At 40.4% G+C, this 21,021-nt stretch overlaps 1 protein-coding gene across 2 annotated transcripts in view; it reads right to left on the bottom strand.

Annotated features, from left to right (window-relative positions):
• The window catches only part of zgc:101569 (uncharacterized protein LOC449822 homolog), a 32,670-nt gene extending 12,786 nt beyond the window's left edge, over window positions 1-19,884 (bottom strand). For both annotated transcript variants that reach the window (XM_061713409.1, XM_061713408.1), the window contains exons 1-4: window positions 19,553-19,884; window positions 17,158-17,322; window positions 13,622-13,719; window positions 11,490-11,634 (exon numbers count right to left, since the gene is read on the bottom strand). In XM_061713409.1, the coding sequence (XP_061569393.1) occupies window positions 11,490-11,634; window positions 13,622-13,719; window positions 17,158-17,322; window positions 19,553-19,694 (550 nt within the window). In that variant the 5' untranslated portion in view covers window positions 19,695-19,884. The remainder of the gene's footprint in view (window positions 1-11,489; window positions 11,635-13,621; window positions 13,720-17,157; window positions 17,323-19,552) is intronic.
• Window positions 19,885-21,021: the final 1,137 nt, after the last annotated feature.

Genomic DNA, 21,021 nt, shown 5'->3' with positions numbered 1-21,021 from the left:
GTAGGAGAAGCTGTGCGACTATAATGTGCAAAAACCACAGCGACGCGTCTTATTGCCTCCCAAACATACTTTCACGCTGATGGAAAAAGTCTGAGTGCAGCCACTGGATTAGCTGAGACTATTAAGATGCAAAGTGAAGACTGAGATTTGGCTTTGTTCAAGACAGTTTGAGTTCAGAAAATGTCAGTTTCTCAGGAAAAAAGCCCTGAAAACCCCTGAAATTAAGCATCTTGTGAACACTCCAGAAAAGAGCCATCAGAACGGTTCATAAGGCAGGTTTCCAGGACAACACTAATGAGTTATTTATGAACTCCTGCCCAATAAAACTCCCAGATCTGGTAGAACTTCACACAGCTCAGCTGATGTATGAAGCCAGAAACAAACAACTACCAGATAACAGACAGAAAGTCTTGACTGATAGAGAGGGGGGTTGTGGTTACAGGGGAAGAACAGTTATGAACAGTCATGAAGAGAACGTGCACTTCAGTCAGCGGGGTGAAGGTCTGGATTAAACTCGTGAGTTTGTTTAAGAAAAGGCTCAGACTGATGATTTTCAGCAAGTACAGGGATGATAATCTGATCTGAACCTGAATGTGTGTCTCTAACGCTGTAAGTAAGATTGTACACACGAGTTTGACTGTATATTTTCAGGTGGGTGTGTGTTTGTGTCAAGTTGGATTGGGAGATAGTTGGAACTCCTTGGCTTTTCCGGGTCCCTCTTTTTTGTGGTCCGGTTCTGTGGTTGTTTACATTCCCTCAGTGGTCCACATTTGGTGCCCCTTGGTGGTGGGCCGAGGGCAGGGTTCTGGGGGTCCTTGTGGACTTTGAGGGGATTTGTGCATCACTGTGTTCGGGCCCTTGGTGGCGATGCTCTGAGTTTGGCTGGGATGTCTGCACTGGGGCGGGTGTTCTGGTCTGGGTGCTCTCAGGGTGCACTGTGCATGTGGGTGTGAGTGTGGGTGTGAATGTGTGTGTGGGTATCAGTGTGTAGTTGGATGTGAAAGTCTATCTGATTATCAATTTACAATGCTAAAATATAGCATTCAAATAATATTATTTAATTTCTGCATTACTTTATATGTATATGTGTTTTTCTTGCATAAATTCATGGAACTCAGAAAACCGTATGGACATAAAGTGTAATTAAAGCTGCAAGCAGCGATGAACGGGCCCTCGCGCCTGCAATTTTCACCAATAAAAGTCAAGGACTCAAAACTAAGTCCGATGACACTATGACTCTTTATATCAAACCATTCAAAAGTTATGGCAGAAAGTAGGAACTATCAAATATGGACTAATCAGATGAAGGAGGAGCGCGCTTTTTGGCATCTATCGTCGCCACGGTAACGCTTTTGACTGAGAAAAGTAATGCGCATCGTCGTAGGATCGAGACGCACATTTTGATGTATAACACACCTGGGTGCACGTTACGGTTCGGGCCGCATTAACGGCCGAAGAAATGGCATAAATTGCGCCAAAATGACACGATTCGGTTTCGGCCATGGCGCCAGGAGACTTTTCTTTAAGTTGCGACATGATACAGGTGTGTACCGATTTTCGTGCATGTACGTCAAACCGTATTGTGGGGCTTGAGGCACAAAGTTTTCTAGGGGGCGCTGTTGAGTCATTAAGCCACGCCCATTAATGCAAACCATTAAATATCAAATTTTTCACCAGGCCTGGCTTGCGTGCAAAATTTGGTGCCTTTTGGGGCACGTTTAGGGGGGCAAAAAGGCCCTCATTTCATCGGAAGAAAAACGAGAAAAAAAGAATCCTACAGATACAATAGTCACTGTCAGTGCTCGGGCCCTAATTATGGACTACTGGAAATAAGTTTTACTTCTTCCTAACCCTTTACAGACATGTTACACATAATTTATGTGTTATGTGTTATATTTTATAGACTTATTTATTTCAGTTAAAAAAAATCCTTAATTTACATACATGTATTTACAAAGGGATTCTTTGTGTTTAAAATGTGTGTGTGTATCTATTTATATATAGATGCATAGATTCATATTAGTGTTAATGCTGTCATGCTCTATACAAGGGTTTGGATATGTCTGGAAATGAAAATGAAATATTTTCCTGGTTGTGCCCTAAAGGTTCACTGTCTGATATATGAACCATCTCTAATAAAGATAGCTCTTGTTCATTTGTAGGATTCCTAATTTTCTATACTTATATTCCTCCAAACTGTCTTCAGACTGAGAAACCTCACACGCTCCCACAACTGTGTTCCAGTTTGAGAGACCACCTCCTTCCACTTAGCCTTTTGTTTGTGCTAAAAAAAGCCAACACTCGGACTACTGCGCAGCAACGCTGTCAAAAATCCCCCAAAACATTTTTACTTCACAGCCAACCCTCCAGACGAAGCTGGAAAAACAATACGCACTTAAACAGCAAAAACAAGGTTAATTACACCTTAACTCGAATCAGCTGATCCCTCATAAGTAAGATTTTATTATGTGGTAATAATGCTTATCAGTGGAAAAAAATGTGAAAAAGAAGAAAGCACCAACAGCAGAAACAAAGGCAGGAGATGAAAACAGAGCTCCTGAGGTCAGGCGTACATGTGTATGTACAGTTGATGGTGAGAACTGCTGCCACTCCAAACAATGACGAGTGCATTTCACAATACAGCAATGTTACAATACAAGTGGCTTTGAGTGCACGCCTCAAAAACATGCACGATAGGAAGATGTATCATCTTAAGTTGTACATAGGTTTGAGTGTACATGGTTGATGTTCTGTGTGTGGACCTGTGACGGGCCGGTACCCTGCCTACGGTTTACCCGCCTCTCCCTGTGACAGCTGGGACGGATCCATCTGCTCTGCGACGCCTCACTGTATTAATGTTTCTGTGTTGGTTAAAAGATGAAGAGGAAACACGCAGCATACTGTATATTAACTTTTTTGTATTAACCCCTTTAAGTTTTTCAGTATAAAATACAATGAAACTGTACAAATGATAAAAACACATTATTAGAGATGTTCTGGTACCATTATTCTCTCCGATACTGATTCTGATACCCTGACTTTGAGTATCAGCCGATACTGAATGCCGATCCGATACCAGTGTTGCTTTTATTTTATTTTTTTTTAACACAAATGAAACAATTTTTTTACCTAATTAACAACACATAAAGGTAATTGATTAAATCCAATAATTAAATTGAAAGTTCATCCACAACTATGTAAACCAGAGACATTTATAGTTTGACATTTGAACACATTGGGTCCACATGATCGAAGCTGATTGCCTGCACTTCTTTTAGCAGACATGAAATATGATCCGAGACAGCGAATTAGGGACTCATCCCTCCCTCCCTCCGACTTGATAAACTTGTACTATATCATGTGATGACTCCTTAAATGCTTAATAAGGTTGCCTGTGTGCGAGGGGGGGTTTTTGTTGTTTCTTTTTTAGAAATATTCGTGCCACCTCTGGACTCCGCAGCCTTCCACACTGAGCTTGGCACAATTTGCCTGGTGGGAATTTCCTGACTGAAATAATTAGGCTATAATTGTAATTGCATAACAGCTTGGTCTAACCAATAACCCGGTGACTCAAAACAGAAATTTGCAAGGCAGTATTGCATAACTTCTTGTGCTTTCCTCATTTTTAGCAACGTCTTCAGCTAATAGTTGAACAAACTACACAAAATGAACAAACTTTAAATATCCATAAGCAGTGGTGGGTAGTAACGAGTTACATTTACTCCGTTACATTTACTTGAGTACGTTTTGGGAAATGTTGTACTTTTAGGAGTAGTTTTTAATCACTATACTTTTTACTTTTACTTGAGTAGATTTGTGAAGGAGAAACTGTTACTCTTACTCCGCTACTTTAGGCTACATTGAGCTTGTTACTTTTCTTTTATCCCTTTTATCCGCGTACGCGTCAATCTCATGACATCACTGGGTGATTCTTTGGGAAAAATGTTTGTTTTTGCATGTTTTGTCACATTTACACAGACTCAAACACACAGAGTTTCTATGAGTTCATGGGCTTGTTCTACAGTAGTTCTGGGTAAAAAAGAAAAGTACAAAGGCTTGAAATTGTGTGCTACTTGTGCTTAATTTATTTTTTTATTCTGTTATTATTTTATTTATTTTATTATTTATTAAAGTACTTGAATTTACTTTAAGATTATTTTAATTTAAACTATTTTTTATTAATTTTAATTTATTTTATTATTTTATTGATTTAATTTGCCTGAAGATGATTATTTTGTACTTTTGTCTGTTTGAATGGTTGTGTTAAAAAAACAAATCAGACGTTACTCAACAGTTACTCAGTACTTGAGTAGTTTTTTCACCAAGTACTTTATTACTTTTACTCAAGTAATTATTTGGATGACTACTTTTTACTTGTACTTGAGTCATATTATTCTGAAGTAACAGTACTTTTACTTGAGTACAATTTTTGGCTACTCTACCCACCTCTGTCCATAAGTTGTAACCGCATCTCTTAAGATCCTGTATAGATCAATCTTAAAGAGAGGGGGGTCCAATGTAAGAAAAATATCTCGATCAATGATCAAACATTGCCTTTAATTGGAAAGGGACACCGCACAGAGAGTGCAGTGCGTTCTGAAACAACATCCAGTCAGAAAGACACTGCCAGGATGCTCTCCTGTTAAATTACAGGCCTGAGATGATAAGCTTTGCATGATTACACTCTTATTCTAGTACTGCCAGTAAATCATAGTAGGACAGACGGGTTTATAAACACCGTGGTTGTTATTTAAACCCCTTCATCTGGCTAAAGGAGTGACCGCTTCATAAGAGATGCTGCAACAGTCCAACGAAAGCCACTTTTACACAGCGAGGGGACGGCGGCTTTCAGGGTTTCAGATCAGCCTTACGTGTTTACAGGAAGGACCTAAAGTACTGCTTGAGCTTTTAGAAGTACTGCGGAGTCAGCGGGTCAGCAAACCATGCCAGTAAGCTACATGACGCCAAAAAAGGAAAATGGTGTTTATGAGGAAATTATGTGACATAAATAATATGTAGAGCCAGTCTGGCCCTCCAGTGGAAACCTGGCAGTGGGTTGTTTCCTCTTCTACTTATCAAGGCTGCCCAGCAGACTGTGGCCGCATTGCCAGGAGGTCACGGTTATGACTGTTATCACACTATGACTCCATCCTCGCACACAAACAAGAGGAGGTCGGGGGTGATAACAGAGGACAAAGTAGCAAAGCTCAAAAAAAAGAAATAGAGTCGACTTCCTGGTATTAGGAGACGGGTTATATTTGCTTGGATGCAGAGAAAACAGAAGGTCGCTCTCCGCGACAGATATAATTAGCTGAGGAAACAACACGCACGGAGAAAACAGCAAAACTGTAAAATAAGGCGGAAGAGACGTGGCTAGCTAAAGATAAAGTCCCTCGCTCTTCTAAATGTTACGTGGGAGGGACAGAAGTGTCATTGCATCTTCATTTGTAAGGTTGTTTGTTATTACTAAAGACAGTTGAAGATAAAGTATTACTATAATAAGTTCTGCTGATATGTAAAGTAAAGTTGTCCGAGTGATTGTGAACAGATCGTAGATCGAAGTAGCTGTTACTGTTGCGACAGTAATGTTGTCATGGTTACTGCTGACAAACCTTTAAATAAAAAGATCACAACTGCATAATATTTCAGTTACAACTAATAATATCAGAGCAGAGTTTGGGATTTCCTGTAAAAGGAAAAGGCTCAGAAAGGTTGAGTCCCGACCCAAAGGTGCTCGGTGTGCGTTGATTGGTCAGAGACCTAATGAGGCTCCGTCCACAACATAGCTTCACTGTTTTTGTCAATCAATTATTGAAAACTATTAATTGACTAACAGGATTATAAATTGAGACCTAATTTAAACAATTTTATTGAGCTATTAGGTTTTTAAATTAGCCTAAAGATTGTTTAAGACATATGGCAACTACCAAGGAGACAATGTAAATATTTTCTTCAGTTTAAAATGTATTTTAACGTTTGTGATGAACAAACTTTGTTACTCATTAAACTATAAAAGATAAAGTTAAAATCTCTGTTTGACCATCCTGTCGCCACCAACAACAGGCTACTTTAACCATAACTCCTAGACGTCGGTGCCATCTTGAACCGATCACAACTCAGCAAACCTACACAGCCGCCGCCAACGGTGACAGAAGCTGTGCTGCGTTTTCTTGCTCTAATCGGCGGACGATCTAAAGCAGGAAAAGAGGAATTACTTTTCACAAGGAAGACTGAATATTAGTAATAAATCATCCATCCTATAACACAGATGGAGATTACAGCTGAAACTGTGGATGCTGTTGTAGAAATAAGCCCAGTGTGACCAGAGTTTGTCACACAGGAGGCGTCACGGACAAAACCATTGCATCCATCTCGAAATAAAGCTCAATATTTCCTGTGTTTTATACCATCTCCATTGACTTTCATATAATAACTACATTTTTTTGTTGGTTCAGAATAAATATGCCTCTGCTGGGATGATGTCTCAATGAACCTTAGAGAAAAAGGTTTTAAGAAATCTGAAGGAAGAAAATAAACTTGACCTCCTTTGTAATAGACTCCCACATCTCCAGGGTCTTTTCACTGTGAATGTTTCCCAAAGACGGAGAGTTACGAAAGAAGTGGGAAATTGCTGTGAGGAGAGAGATTTAGCAGCAGTAATTCCTCTGTGATACACAGCCAACACTTCAAGACAGAGGATTTGGACAGGACAGTGTGTGAGACACCATGTGTCTACATGGTAAATATGAATGAATATACTAATGTTACAGATGAATTTAAACATTTCAAACATCTGCGTGTACTGTACATATGTATTGTTGTAGTGATTTTATTAATAGAATTTTTTTTTTTTTTCTAATTAAGTAAAACTGACCAGTTCTGTCTCTCTATCCATGTGTGTGTATGTGTGTGTGTTTTGTGATATACTGTGACCATCATGGACACAAATATCACATTACTGTTAAGACAAAATTATTGTCTGCGTGCAAACTATGAAAATATGTGTATTCAATGTAACTAAGCATCCTGTATCATAGCAAGATGTCTGACTTTTGCAACAAAGAAAATCTGCTGGAAAATCTCTAGAGAATCTGGTTAATTGTGGTCATTTTTATCCATTTTAAACAGGTGAGTGAACGGAGCAGTCAATGCGACGGCTATTCTTTATACTACAGAAACAGCCCTACTTGAAATATGCCTAATATTCCACAAATCAAGTCAAAATTGTCCTATTTTAAGTAAAAATATATTTGCCAGTGAGGTAAGAAGAACTTTCCTGACTACATTTCTTAAAACCAGCAACGGAGTCTGAAACAGTCTTAAAATTTTCTTGAAACAAGACTTTTTTACTGTATTAGAAATTAGTCTTTCCAGTGAAGATCTCTAGAAAATTTTAAATCCACAGGAAGTGAAAGAGGACATGAAGTTAGTAGGTGTGTGGGAAGAGGATTCAGAGGACAGGGTTGGATGAAGGCGGATGATTTCCTGTGGCGACCGAAATCAAAAGAAGACTAGAAAGCAGAAAAAAGAGCTTTGAGCTAGGAATGGGCGATATTTTACCGTTCACGATAAACCGTCAAAAAAATTCCCCACGGTAAGAATTTGTCATTTCGTGGTAAAAACGATAAATTCCCGTTGATGATGTTTTTGTGTAAAGCCGGATTTATGGTTCAGCGTTAAATCCACGCACAACGTACGTGAAGGAAGGAAGGAAGGAAGGAAGGAAGGAAGGAAGGAAGGAAGGAAGGAAGGAAGGAAGGAAGGAAGGAAGGAAGGAAGGAAGGAAGGAAGGAAGGAAGGATGGAAGGAAGGAAGGAAGGAAGGAAGGAAGGAAGGAAGGAAGGAAGGAAGGGGGAAAAGAGGAAGGGAAGGAGGAAGGAGAGAGCAGGAGGAAAGAAGGAAGGAAGGGAAAAAAGAATGAATGAAGGAAGGAAGGAAGGAAGGAAGGAAGGAAGGAAGGAAGGAAGGAAGGAAGGAAGGAAGGAAGGAAGGAAGATATGAGCAAGAAAGAAAGAAAGAAAGAAAGAAAGAAAGAAAGAAAGAAAGAAAGAAAGAAAGAAAGAAAGAAAGAAAGAAAGAAAGAAAGAAAGAAAGAAAGAAAGAAAGAAAGAAAGAAAGAAAGAAAGAAAGAAGGATAAATTCCCATTAATGACGTTTTTGTGTAACAAACATGGCGGATCTGAGAGCGAGATAGATTTATAGTTGAAAAGATGGAGTTGAATTGGTATTTTTTTATCGTTATTTTTATCGTTATCGGGATAAATGCCAGAAATTATCGTGATACATTTTTTAGTCCATACCGCCCATCCCTACTTTGAGCGCGTGTACAAGTGTTTACTGCGGCCCAGGACCTCTGAAGTACGACCACAGAAAATCAGACGAGTTTCACCAGCTTGATACACACTCATATACAGTTTATGGTCACACATTTGTAAGGTTGGCATCTCACTGCCATTATTACTAAATAGTTGGTCCGAATCATTATCTGAAAGTAATAAAGGACTGAATGTCTGATGAGACACGATGGACAACCATGTTATTTATAAAGGAAAGTGACCTTTCCTCATTTCCCATTCTGACAAGTTATACATTATATAATAATAATTTATTGGAAATATCACATCAACATCTCCCAATTTCAAATCATTTTTGGCATCCTTTAATGTTTATTTAGACATTGTATTTAGTCTGCCCTTGAAAAGACTCTCAAGCATCATCTCTCTCCTAACTATTATACCTGGTGTTAAAAAAAAAAATTGTAGTCAACTCATTTTTTCATCAATTTTTTTCAACTATGTCCGTTATTAGTGGTAAGTGGATCCAAAATTTTGATGCACCTACATCCCCAGGATGAATCATAAACACGTTAAATGATTTCCCAGAGGACCAGGTGCTGGACTTGGGGCTTATTAGGCGAGATGGATCACATAAAAACTAGCTTCTATTCAGCGTCATGAAGACTTAACGGTGGATTTTGGGGGATTTAAAAAAGGTCCAAAGACGTGAAGACACAAACACCTCAATGAAGTGACTACCAGAGAGCTTTTTACCCCGTCATATTCACATGTTTCCTGTAAAAACAGAAGCTGAGTTCCTGCCATGTGCTCTGGAGCAAGTCGAGTTGCAGACTTTTCTCCGCTGAATAAACAAGTTAAAGAGCTTCCAACAAAAAGAGGGATAAGACCAGAGTCCACATTGTTCTGATTTTCCTAAGAAGAAAGATCTTCAATCTTCTTGAAAGGCTCCATGGTTAGTTGCGTTTTCAGCTTTGGTTCTGTTTGTTTTGGACTAAGGTTCTGCAAAACCCATTGTTTTTACAAGGTACATTCACACTTTAGGAATTTCAAAATACAGACCCAAAGCAAAACCTTAACTTACTGCGAAAACCCGTTTCTAAGAGTACAAAAGCCTCGATTCAAGAAAATGAAAACCATTAAAGACTATTTTGCTAGTTTTAATAATTGTAGTCCAGAAGTTTTCTTACCACATTGGCAAATATATTTTTGCTTAAAATAAGACAACTTTGACTACATTTATGGAATATTAGTCATATTTCCTAAAGGGCATTTAATCAGCTCATAGCCCTCTTCGTCGCCTGAGAACAAAGCCACTGTTGAATGAATGTGGTCTTATCACTTTAGTTTCAGCCTAAAAAAAGGATGTATTGTATGTTTGGTCCCTCTAAAACCCACAGGAAAGACCTGCATGCCCTAAAATGGGTGGTCACATTACAGCACACACAGAGGGAAAGTTACTGTAACCTGGACAACTTCCCTTCATGTGAAGAAAAAACTCTGCAAAAACTCAAAATCTTACCAGGGATATTTGTCTTATTTCTAGTTAAAATGTCTCATTTTTAGTCAAAAAATCTCATTACACTTAAAACAAGAGTCATTACCAGAAAAATAACTTGTTATTTGACAATTTTCACCTGTTTCAAGTAAATTTTCACTTGAAATAAGTAGAAAAATCACAGATAAGATTCATCTTCTCATTACAAGCAAAACAAATCTTGTTCCACTGGCAGAATTTTCTACTTATTTTAAGTGAAAATCTACTTGAAACAGGTGAAAATTGTTGTTTTTTCCAGTGATGAGTCTTCTTTTAAGTGTAATGAGATTTTCTTTGACTAAAAATGAGACATTTCAATGAGAAATAAGACAAATATTCTTGTTAAGAATTTGAGTTTTTGCAGTGTAGTGTAGTGTTTGGTGTCACATAAATGTTCAAAATATCACATAGTGGACATCTAATTAATTAAAGAATGTACATGAGCTGTTGATATTGAAAAAGTCTGGCTTACAAGTGTACCAAATCTGTAGCAACAAATGCTAAATTCATTGTAAAAGTACTCTAAGGTCTCATCTGTGAACACGCCTCACTTGGAAGCCCTCGGGATATGTGGATGGTTCTTTGAGTAATGAGATGATGCTAGTGTTTTTGAAAGACAAGAACAAAGCGATATAGTAAAGCAGGAAGCGCACACCTAACTACACTAACGGCAGCAGCTATTATACACGAATCCGGCGACCGGTTTGTGTGTGCCGCCATCTTGCTGCGGCGCCATTGCTGCGGTGACAGGTGTCAATCAATTCATGATGCTGTTATTGTAACCTGACGCTCTACAGCATCATTATAGCTGGATTGATGATGTTAGACAGTGGCCTCCCATAACTAATGAAGGTATCTTAAATTAATTCTGATGTTAATTTATAAATAATGATTTGTTTGAGCGATAAGCAGGAAAGAATAGAGGAATAGGGAGATAAGGGAGTGTATGATTAAACACTGTAATATAGCATACGTTACATGTGCTGACGTTAGCAAGCTAGCCGCGCAACATTTAATCATTATGGAAAGGCTACGTGATTAAAAAAAACAACAACAACAACAACACCTGTTTTTGTTTTGTTTTATTTTAGGTATCCAAGAATATTTTATTGATTGCCTGGCGTCCGATGACCAAAAAAAACGCAATTACAGGTCTCTAATTGAAGAGCAGAACTATCTCAGCTCCGGATGGCTCGGGCAAATTCTGCACCGCCATTTAGATGAGAATCGTGTCATTTTGAGAGGATCAGTGAGACACTCGCAGTCCATCCACTGTCACCATGATGTGGACGTAACAGTGAGAAGGGAGGATGGCCAAGTTGTGCAAGTTAGTTGTGACTGCATGGCGAGCAGAGGGCGCTGCTGCAGCCACACCACAGCTGTCAGGCAGGGTCTGACTGGGATGTCCTGCACGGACCAGCTGTGTGCATGGAATAAGTCAACATGGAAAAATGTGGTACCAGACACAGTAGAAAACATGCAGGGTCCTTCTGAAGCACCCAATAAAAGTTTAAAAGTAGCATCAGAAAGATCAGAAAGAAAAAAAGCGCTGAAATACAAATACATTAAGAGAGCCTGGCAGGGAGCCGCCACCGCAGTAATGGCGGCTGCTCGACTTCCGGTTTTTGCTGGATTTGTGTATAAGATGTCAGACGTACCAAACCTGCGGCAGAAGACTCCCAGGACAGCGCTCTCCTCCAGCACCCTCAGGTCGGCCAGCAGAGCCAGCTCCAGGCCTCCCGCCACGGCAAAGCCGCTCACCGCTGCAATCAGCGGCTTAGAGAGACGCAAACGGGACGGACCCTGGTGGAAACAACCGCAAAGGTCAATCAGCATGTGAGGCATAAATGGTGCAAGTAAAACCCAACAATATATACAATCCCTGTTTTCCGACCTTTGTCACGCTCTTTGTCTTTATCAACTAAAATGTTCCAGGTATCATTAGGGCCCGAGCACTTACAGTGCGAAGGCTCTATTGTATCTGCAGGAATTTTTTATTATTTTTTTTTCCTCGTTTTTTGTATTTTAATTTTTCCGATGAAATGAGGGCCTTTTTGCCCCCTAAACGTGCCCCAAAAGTCACCAAATTTTGCACGCAAGCCAGGACTGGTGAAAAATTTGATATTTAATGGTTTGCATTAATGGGCGTGGCCTAATGGCTCAACAGCGCCCCCTAGAAAACTTTGTGCCTCAAGCCCCACGATACGGTTTGACGTACATGCACGAAAATCGGTACACACCTGTATCATGTCGCAACTTAAAGAAAAGTGTCTTGGCGCCATGGCCGAAACCGAACAGGAAGTCGGCCATTTTGAATGAATCGTGTAATTTTGCCGCAATTTATGCCATTCCTTCAGCTGCTTCTTCGCCCGAACCGTAACGTGCACCCAGGTGTGTTATACATCAAAATGTGCGTCTCGATCCTGTGACAACGCGCATTACTTTTCTCAGTCAAAAGCGTTACGGTGGAGACGATAGACGCCAAAAAGCGCGTCCCCCCCCCTTCATCTTTATTTTCTGCTATAACTTTTGAATGGTTTGACATAAAGACTCGTGGGTGGTGTCATCGGACTCGGTTTTGAGTTCTTGAACATAATTGGTGCAAATTAGCCCCGCCCCTTCATGTGGTTGGTCCATATTTGATAGTCCCTATTTTTTGCCATAACTTTTGAATGGTTTGACATAAATAGTCGTGGGTGGTGTCATCCGCTGCCTGAAGAATCTACATGCAAGTCATACAAGCTTCCACTGCAGCACGCCTGAACGTGCACAAGGGTGCGAGGGCCCATTCATCGCTGCTTTCAGCTTTAATTTTATAATTGATGTCTCAAACCATCTCTTTTGGTCTTGGTAGGAACTGAACAAATGAGTCATCATGTTTTCTGTTTCAGATACAATGATGTCATTTCTCCACAGCAGTTATTAATTAAAAATTGTACATTCCTGACTAAAACAAGCTCTCACGGATGGGTTTCTACGAATATGCCAATATGATCCTGCCTACCTTCCTGCTGCCAATACAGGACACTGGCCTGCCTGTCCGCGGTGACTCTGCAAGACTACTATGAAATCCAAAGGCTGGATCTCGTCGGGAGATAGTCCAGCAGCATATGTGTAAACCGGACAGCGAGTCTCAAGAAGAGGAAATGAAGGATGCAGCAGTGACTTGCTTCTGCCGTCTCTTCCGCATGGCGTGTGGAGACTTATTCTTGCAGTCAGCATCTATTTCATCAGGTCTTTGCAACTCACGTATATTAGCCGTAGAGCGCTTCCCAGAAAGTAATCAGAGCTGGTCATGCCAATATTTTACAGGCAATATCTTACATGGAGGCTTTGCTGCCGATCGTTGGTCATTCAAAGCAGAAATCCACGGGCACAGTGTTGATTTCTTATCATAAGTCAACATATTTTACACATAAAAACATCCCATAAGCATGTAAACAAGGTAAAAAACCTGATTTTTGTCAGATGGGGAACTTTCACATCCAGTCCAAAAAATATTTATTGATCAGTTCTGATAGTTTATAGTAAATTCTTTACCTTATGATTTTTATCAACTACTTTCTGCTCGAGACACGAGTGCAGCAATTGAGTCATTTCCCTCATTCAGCTGCAAAATCTTCCCCTCTACCTTTCCTCGGAAATTTAAAAAATACACACAATTATTACTGACCATTTTTTTCTGGTATTATATATATTTTAGAAACCTTTCGCTCTTCTTAACATCATACAGACATGTATATATAAACCTCAGCAGTACACACACAATCAAAGCCCAAACACTGCTTACCATTGGACCAGGAGCCTCAGTGACATCTTGCTCCAATTTATGGGGGATTTTCTGATTGGCTAGCATTTTCAGATCATAACCAGCGCAGAAATTCCCTCCTGGAAGAGACCACAAAATTACAAAGTATTGCAGCTGGAAAGTCAGAGAGGAAGGGAAAATGATGTGTATGAAAAAAGGGCTGCAATTTGGACAGCAGCTTTCTTTTGACTCGCTGGCAAACAAATGCTTATGTTTCCTACAGAACTTAAATTCGATGCAGAGACACAGCTCGTGCATGTGCTCGCATGCGCCGTACTCTCATTAATGGAAGAATAACGCAGTCAAACCGCAGCCTCCTCCACCAGATTCATGTGGTAATTACAACATCGCTCGAGAAGCAAACAAACAGTTTCTCACAGTCTCCAGTAGGAACTCATAAAGTCCTCCTCGCTCTGAAATGTAACAGTAATGAAAACAATCGTAACGAACACATGTTCCAGAAACACACATAAGCTGTGAGCTTGGGTTGTAGCTGTGGGTCAGGGAGCAGCGTCGTAACAGAGCGCCAGGAACAGTTTTTTTGTTCAAAAGGAGGAAATGAGCAAAAGCTGGAGATCATTCTTTACTACTAATGTGAAATTTTACTTAAAAATAATAGTGATTCAGACGTTTGTGCTGCCAGACATGCAAAAAATACTTAGGTGGTCACTTTTGCCTAAGTATAAATATTTTAGAATATGAATTTAATGTAATATTAAACTTTGTGAGGACAAAATTACATATGTCTCTTTTTTTGTGAACTTTTGTAAAACTTTTGTCAAGTCGTTGTAGGTCTTCAGTGGCAAACAAAAACAAAAACACTGAAAATTAAAACACAGTTAAACATACTGAGAGTAGTTAATAACAAACAGCATCCTTTTAATTATAATGCTGAGCTTTAACCCCGTTTAACTAAAAAGAAAAGGTGGAAGTAGTGCCACGTCAGAGAACAAATGCCATTAAAAAAAAGAGAGAGATAATGTGGCCGACGTTTCGATCTGCTTGTATTTGTCCCACAGAGCTTCAAAAGGGACTTATTGAGAAAAGAAAACATCTTGAGTGTCTTAAGTGACTTCCAAATCACAAACTGTGACCTAACAAAACCCTCTGACTTAGTCTTGGCAGCCTGCGTCTTCAAACTATGAAATTTGGTGAGATTTTCAGAAGTGTTAAGTATTTTGACCTCACAGGCCCAATTACCCAGCCTCCACATCTGTATCTCCACCTACGCTGAAGCCGTGCAGCGCTCAGCGTTCCTCCGACGAGGGCCGTGTGAAGCTGTAACGCCACTGTCAGAAGACGCACACGCCCAAAACTGGCTGCGATGAAGAGACCAGTAAAAATGTTAAAAAGGGCGCTTGTTGTGATGCATCTCTTGGGGAACTTGGCCACAGCGTGTCACACACACATTTCATTAAAGGCCTCAGGAAATGTGTCAACGCTTAAGGAAAGGGCATATGTCTCCTTCAATTCAAATTGAAGGAGATGCAGCACTTCATTTTATATATTTTTTTTAAAACTGGGCTGGACTCATCACAGCTGGAGATGGCTGCAACATCTCCGTCCTCACCATGACAACGCTATTTCTGCCCTCCTCCGTCTCATGTAGTCACATCAAAACTAAACTTCTTAAAGTGTTTTACATCACCAAGTAGACATATACACGTTTAAAAAAGTGGAGAAAAAAAAGAGTCTGGGCCTCTGTTGAGCTTCACTTGTTGTCCACGGTGTCACAGGTAAACCGTACCAGACCGACCCCAGCAGAACCTGAATCCCACGCGCTGCCAACGCGTCCCCAGCACATCCAACACATGCTGAAAGCAATTACTCTTCATTTCGTAAGCTAAAAGAAAACACCCTGACGCTGAAAAAAAAAAAAGAGGGCTGAGAAAGCGATCGTGTCGGTGCTAATTTGAACAAAATGGATTCCGTATGTTCGCAGAAACATTACATCAATGCTTGAACTTCCCCGCTTGTGACCCGGCAGCACCGACGTCCCGTTAATCACCGCCGAGGGTCAGCTGCGGTGGACAGCAACCTGCTGACAGGAATGTGTGCCGGGACGATTAAAACTACATTACAGGAATTGTGGGAATTGCGGAGGAGCCGCTTTTTGCTGAAACTACCTACTGTGCTGCTAATTGCGAAGCCATTTAAGGAAAATGACTCTTTAACGCGCTGTTGTCAACTCGCAGCTGAGACGAGACGTATCCCGGGCCATTATGTGGGACCTCAAACCTCCGAAGGACCAAAGTATATACTCGGAGGCCGCGGCGCGACTCATACGGCGAACGGGCTGAGTCCAGGGCCCAGGACAATGTTTCCACTGGGGGAGGGAGCGCGTTCGCAGTGTGTCATGATTATTTTCAGAAACATTACGAGTTGTGACAGGATTCTGGTCTTGGGTGGCTGACGCTGAGCAGGCCACCTCGCAGGTGTGTGTCTGCGTGTGTGTTTTCACTGCGTGTGCACTTGTCTGGTCTCCTCAGCGCGTCGGTGAGATCTAAGCGGCGGGAGAAAGAGGCTGGAAAAAGACCTGCAGAAGAGGATAATTGAGGGAAGGACGGTTTTAGTCCTGAGTATGGAAATTTGGAAGAAATGAACAGGTTGGGAAAAGTGAAGAATTGTTTAAATACAATAAAACAGCTGATGAACACGAGGCACTTCAATAAATGCGTTTCTTTGTGCAGATTCATCAAAGATGCAGCCACGTGCAAATTGGCGTTTTATCATCTATTATTTTGATAATCAGCTTCAGTCTCAGAAAAACCCGACTTCCAGATGAAATGTATGCAAAATAAAACCACTTAATTCAGATCAAGATGTTCTGAAAGCAAACATCTTCCAGATCTAAATATTTTTATGGAGAGTTAAAGGAGTAGATTTTACTTTGGTTTGAGAGAAAATCTGTATCAAAGAGAGTGAAATAAATATGACTGCCGTTGAAGGTTTGATAAAACAACAAGAATACATGTGTAAGGCTTTTGTACGGTGCTATATTCTCCATGTTTCTAAAAGTTCTGGAGGACTCTGTCATCACCAGATTGTGTCAGACTTGCTAATATGAATCTAAGATGTGAGGTCACATTTACTGCACAGCCTTAAAATCCTTTCAAACAACAAATATACAAGTATGTTTCCCATTTCGTTGAGGAGTAACATTCTCACAACGTCAGGAAATGCAACTCGTGTCTCTGATCAGCATAAAGCAAATAACATTTTCTAAAACACAAAGGTTTCCCGGACGACTTAAAGCTGTCTACCAAGAGCATTTATGTGCCACTTTCTGAAAATAAATATAATTTGAGCGGTCAAAGCTTCAGCTCCGGGCCAGAGGGCCCGCTCGTTGGTGGATAACTGAAAACATTTAAACAAAGCTCAGACTTTGCGATGCGTCTGTAAACATCTGCCTGAAATAAAGGGCCATCGGGCAGGTCACTGACTCTCTGGCAGCTTCCCTGGAAAACAGTAAAAAATGTGTTTTCGTCGATCCAATCTTTCCCGTGCAATTATCTTACCTTTGCCGTGCAGGACAGCAACATTCAAGTGTGGGTCACTGTCGAAGGCCTGCAGCTCCTCCAGCAGACGCCTCGCTGTCTCCTGGTTCACCGCGTTACGCACCTCTGGCCGGTTTATCTCCACCGTGACCACAGATCCCCGTCGCTCCGAGACCACAGTCTGGCCTGTAAACGATGACAGAGAGTGTGCAGGTGAAGAGCGATGCAGGCCACATCACCTAGGAGACGGCAATCCAGGGAAATGTCGCATTAGGAACGGTGGAGCTGGAGCATAAATTATCTTATTAAGCTTGTCGCAATAATAAAAATAATACAATTAGTGGGTTGAAGTGAGGATTTCTGCATGTTTATGAGCATGTGTGAGTGTGCCACGGATTGTGGTTTGAGGTTGCAGAAGGCAGTTGACCTGACATTGTTTAAGTTCATCCCAGGGAATCCAACTGTCAACCACACCCAGATGCAACTGCATCCAAGGGAGGGGAGCCGGGAAACCGTGCTACTGCATGAATTAGCCTCACTCTCACCGGCTATCCTGCGGAAGATGGACTGCTAAACTAAACCCAGTGAAGGGTGAAATGAAAAGGCACTTTTTTTTTTTACTCTACTACACCTCAAACAAATCATTACACAGCGTTAGTACAGTCGTGCAGATCCAAGGGGGTGAACAGAATCCTAACAAGCTCTGGACTGTTGACTCCAGTATCATGTTGGGACAGAAGCACTGGGAAAGACTCAGGGGATGGAACGCATTTTTGTATAATAAATATGCTTAAAAAGGGGGTTTCATTTGATGCATTTCAAACAAAATTTGAAACCACCATCAATTTACAATAGCCCTATGACAAATAAAGTTAAGCTCAGCATTATATCAGAATTGAGATGCATATAAAGGCTGTATGGATGTCTACAGTAGAGAGCTTTCCTCCCATCATTCAGGTTTTGGACGAGATGCAGAGGCGAACTAAACAAAAACTTTTACTTTGTTCTGTTTTTTCCTTTTTGACTAAGATTTCAGATCAATATCTTCTTGGATTGCTCGAAGCAGCAAAACTATGAGTTTCAGCCCTCTTTTTTCCAGCTTCTCCCAAGGTTCAAAGGTCCTTGTTAAGTCCACCCTGACACATCTGAGAAATTCTGGCAGCAACATTTACAGGCAAGCACCCAAGCAGAGACTGGATTAAGTTGTTCTCCGCGGATCCCAACCACGGAGAAGTCTCTTCTTCTCACAGACGGGCACACTAATTTGGAAATTGGGCAATTGCTTTTGTTTGGATTAAAAAGTTAAATAAACAAAAAACAGGCTTACATCCAAGCTCAACATCCCCGCAGTTAAACATGGAGAAGAACATTTGTTTATTTATGTTTGCCTTTTTTCCCCTGTTTGTATTGTTTTCAGCCAGTCACCCAGGACATTTGTCAAAGTGCATAATTTGAGAAGGTGATCACATTTTGATTCTGGCAAAAATGACAAGAGTATTCTGCAGAAAAATATCATTTTAGTTTTGCAGCATAGGACCAATATTATATTAGTTATGAAACATACTGTCAAAGTGTTCCACGAATGGCTCACAGGAGTGGACGAGTCCCGATCCAGATCAGTGAATCATCCACAACAAGAGCAGAGTGATAGCGAGGAAGCTTTCCAACCACAAAGACCTGGACAGAGCTGTTAAAGGAGTGGTCCCAGATCCCCGTGGAGACACACAAGAAGCTTGGCAGCAATTACAACTATTTGACAGCAGGGATGGAAAGTAAGGGTTTTGTTTCCATTAATTACTGGGAAAGACTATAAACAGGCATTTATCAGTAACATTTCTGACACATTGTCACTGGTTTATGCCATAGCCAGAGGAAATGTATGCCACAAAGCCAAATGGGGGGGAAAAGGAAAAAAGGATGAGAGGGTTCATTTTATTTTTTCTTTGGCAATTTTTTGAAAGTAATCAAGCAAAATAATACAACTTCATAGGTATTATGCCTGTAATTCCAGTTATAATTTAAAATACATGCTGATTGTCACACCTGATGGGTTTGAGATTTTATTATTTCAAGGTTATTAATTACTACTCCTGTTGCTGTAGCGACCATCTCAATATATGTATGCTGAGAAGAGGAAAATTGAGAAAAAAAAAGTTTAATATTAAGCTTTGATCCCCAAGGTTTAATTAACCTCTTGTTGAAGAATAAGGCTGATTTATGGTTCCGCGTTACACCAACGCAGACCCTACGCCGTACCCTACGGCGTAGGGTCTGCGTTGGTGTAACGCGGAACCATAAATCAGCCTTAAGTACACGCAGCGTTTGCAGGTGCGTGTCTGCCTCGGCTGCTGCAGCATGTGCTGCCACCTACCGGCCAGGTTCGGTCATTACATGCACAAACCAACCACTCTCCTACCTGTCTGGCTGTCTTCGCCTCCCGCTGAAGCGCTGTAGGATTTTAATGACCCCAAACTTGTCCGTTTAAAAGGTCCAAATGGTTTAAGTTGACAAATTGTCCCTAAAATTTGTGTCAAACCCCCGAAACGCTTCAGCGCCATTACTCTACCACGACAAACCTTTCGAGGTCAGGAAGGCAATAAATGAAGGCTAAACTACTATACGTATTTATGTTTTTACAAAAATTAAACTGTTGTAAAAGGAAAAACTTTTATTAAAGTACTTCAAAACAACTCTGCTACGACGGCGCAACACTTTTACACGTCCTGACGAAACAGAGAGAAGGGAAAAGGTTCTGAGGGCTGAGCTTGGTGCAATGCAGTGGTAGAACCCGCAAACACACAGCAGAGGGGGATGTTTCTCCTTCTGAGGCCTTAAATTCACATGCAAAACTACTGCACTCCTTAAATACAAACATTTTAATGATACTTGCATTTTTTCTCGACTATCTAATGATCCTTTACACCTCGACTCCACTTCCCTTCAGAACACCTGAACTTACGCTGCAGCTTTCTTGGTTTAAATGTATCAATTACATTATTTTTTAATCCATTCCAATCGTTATAAAATGCAACAAACTATTACAGATTAAATAATTGTTTTTTAAGCTTTGGGGGTTTTACTTTCTCACAAAAAAATAAATAAATAAGTGTGCAATCACAATCTTTTAGATTAAACCAGTATAGTGGTAACTTCCTACATAGTGTAATTAAAAATGATCACATCATCCAACTTCTCTTGTGTTGTAACTTTTACAACAGCCATAAGAGTTGGGTCACACTGCCTTTACACTTACTGAGACGTCAGTATGCCAAGTTAATTGAACTGCTCGTACTTTCTTTAAAAAAATAAACTATCAGGAAGGACTTACAGATTTGAACAAAATGTGCTGGTACCTTAAAGAAAGAAAATTGAACAATGGTCACCGAAATAACTTGAAACCGACAGGAGTAATACATAACTTACTGAAAATAAGACATTGCTTTTAAACATTGGTTTAACAGAATCATTTAAAATTCAAGCAAATGAAACTGGCCAGGACAAAAATGATTGGTTATTAAACTTGAATATTTTCATGCACAACCTCTTGTGGTAAATCGCAGCAATCAATTGATTTCTGTATCTCAGTGGGACTTTGGCACCTGCACAGAGATATTTTGGTCCACACCTCATGAGTAAACTGTATTCAGAGTCCAATGTTTTCTTGTTGGTCATTCTTGCAAATATAGTCACGGCAACAAGCCGATTACCATCAAGATTTGGTCTTAAGTCTTCACCTTTAGCCATTTTGTCTGTAGTTTTCTTTCTGACCCCCTGATTTCTTTCAGACAACTCCCCCCTTTGTGTTCTCTGGTGCCTGCTCAGTGTGATTAACACCACAATACATACCGGCAGACTGACTACAAGAGTCAAATTATTTTCAATATT

This window comes from Cololabis saira, chromosome 22, assembly GCF_033807715.1.
Source record: "Cololabis saira isolate AMF1-May2022 chromosome 22, fColSai1.1, whole genome shotgun sequence".
Taxonomy (NCBI): Eukaryota; Metazoa; Chordata; class Actinopteri; order Beloniformes; family Belonidae; genus Cololabis; species Cololabis saira.
Note: the sequence above shows the minus strand (reverse complement) of the source record. Positions and strands in the feature narration are given on the sequence as shown.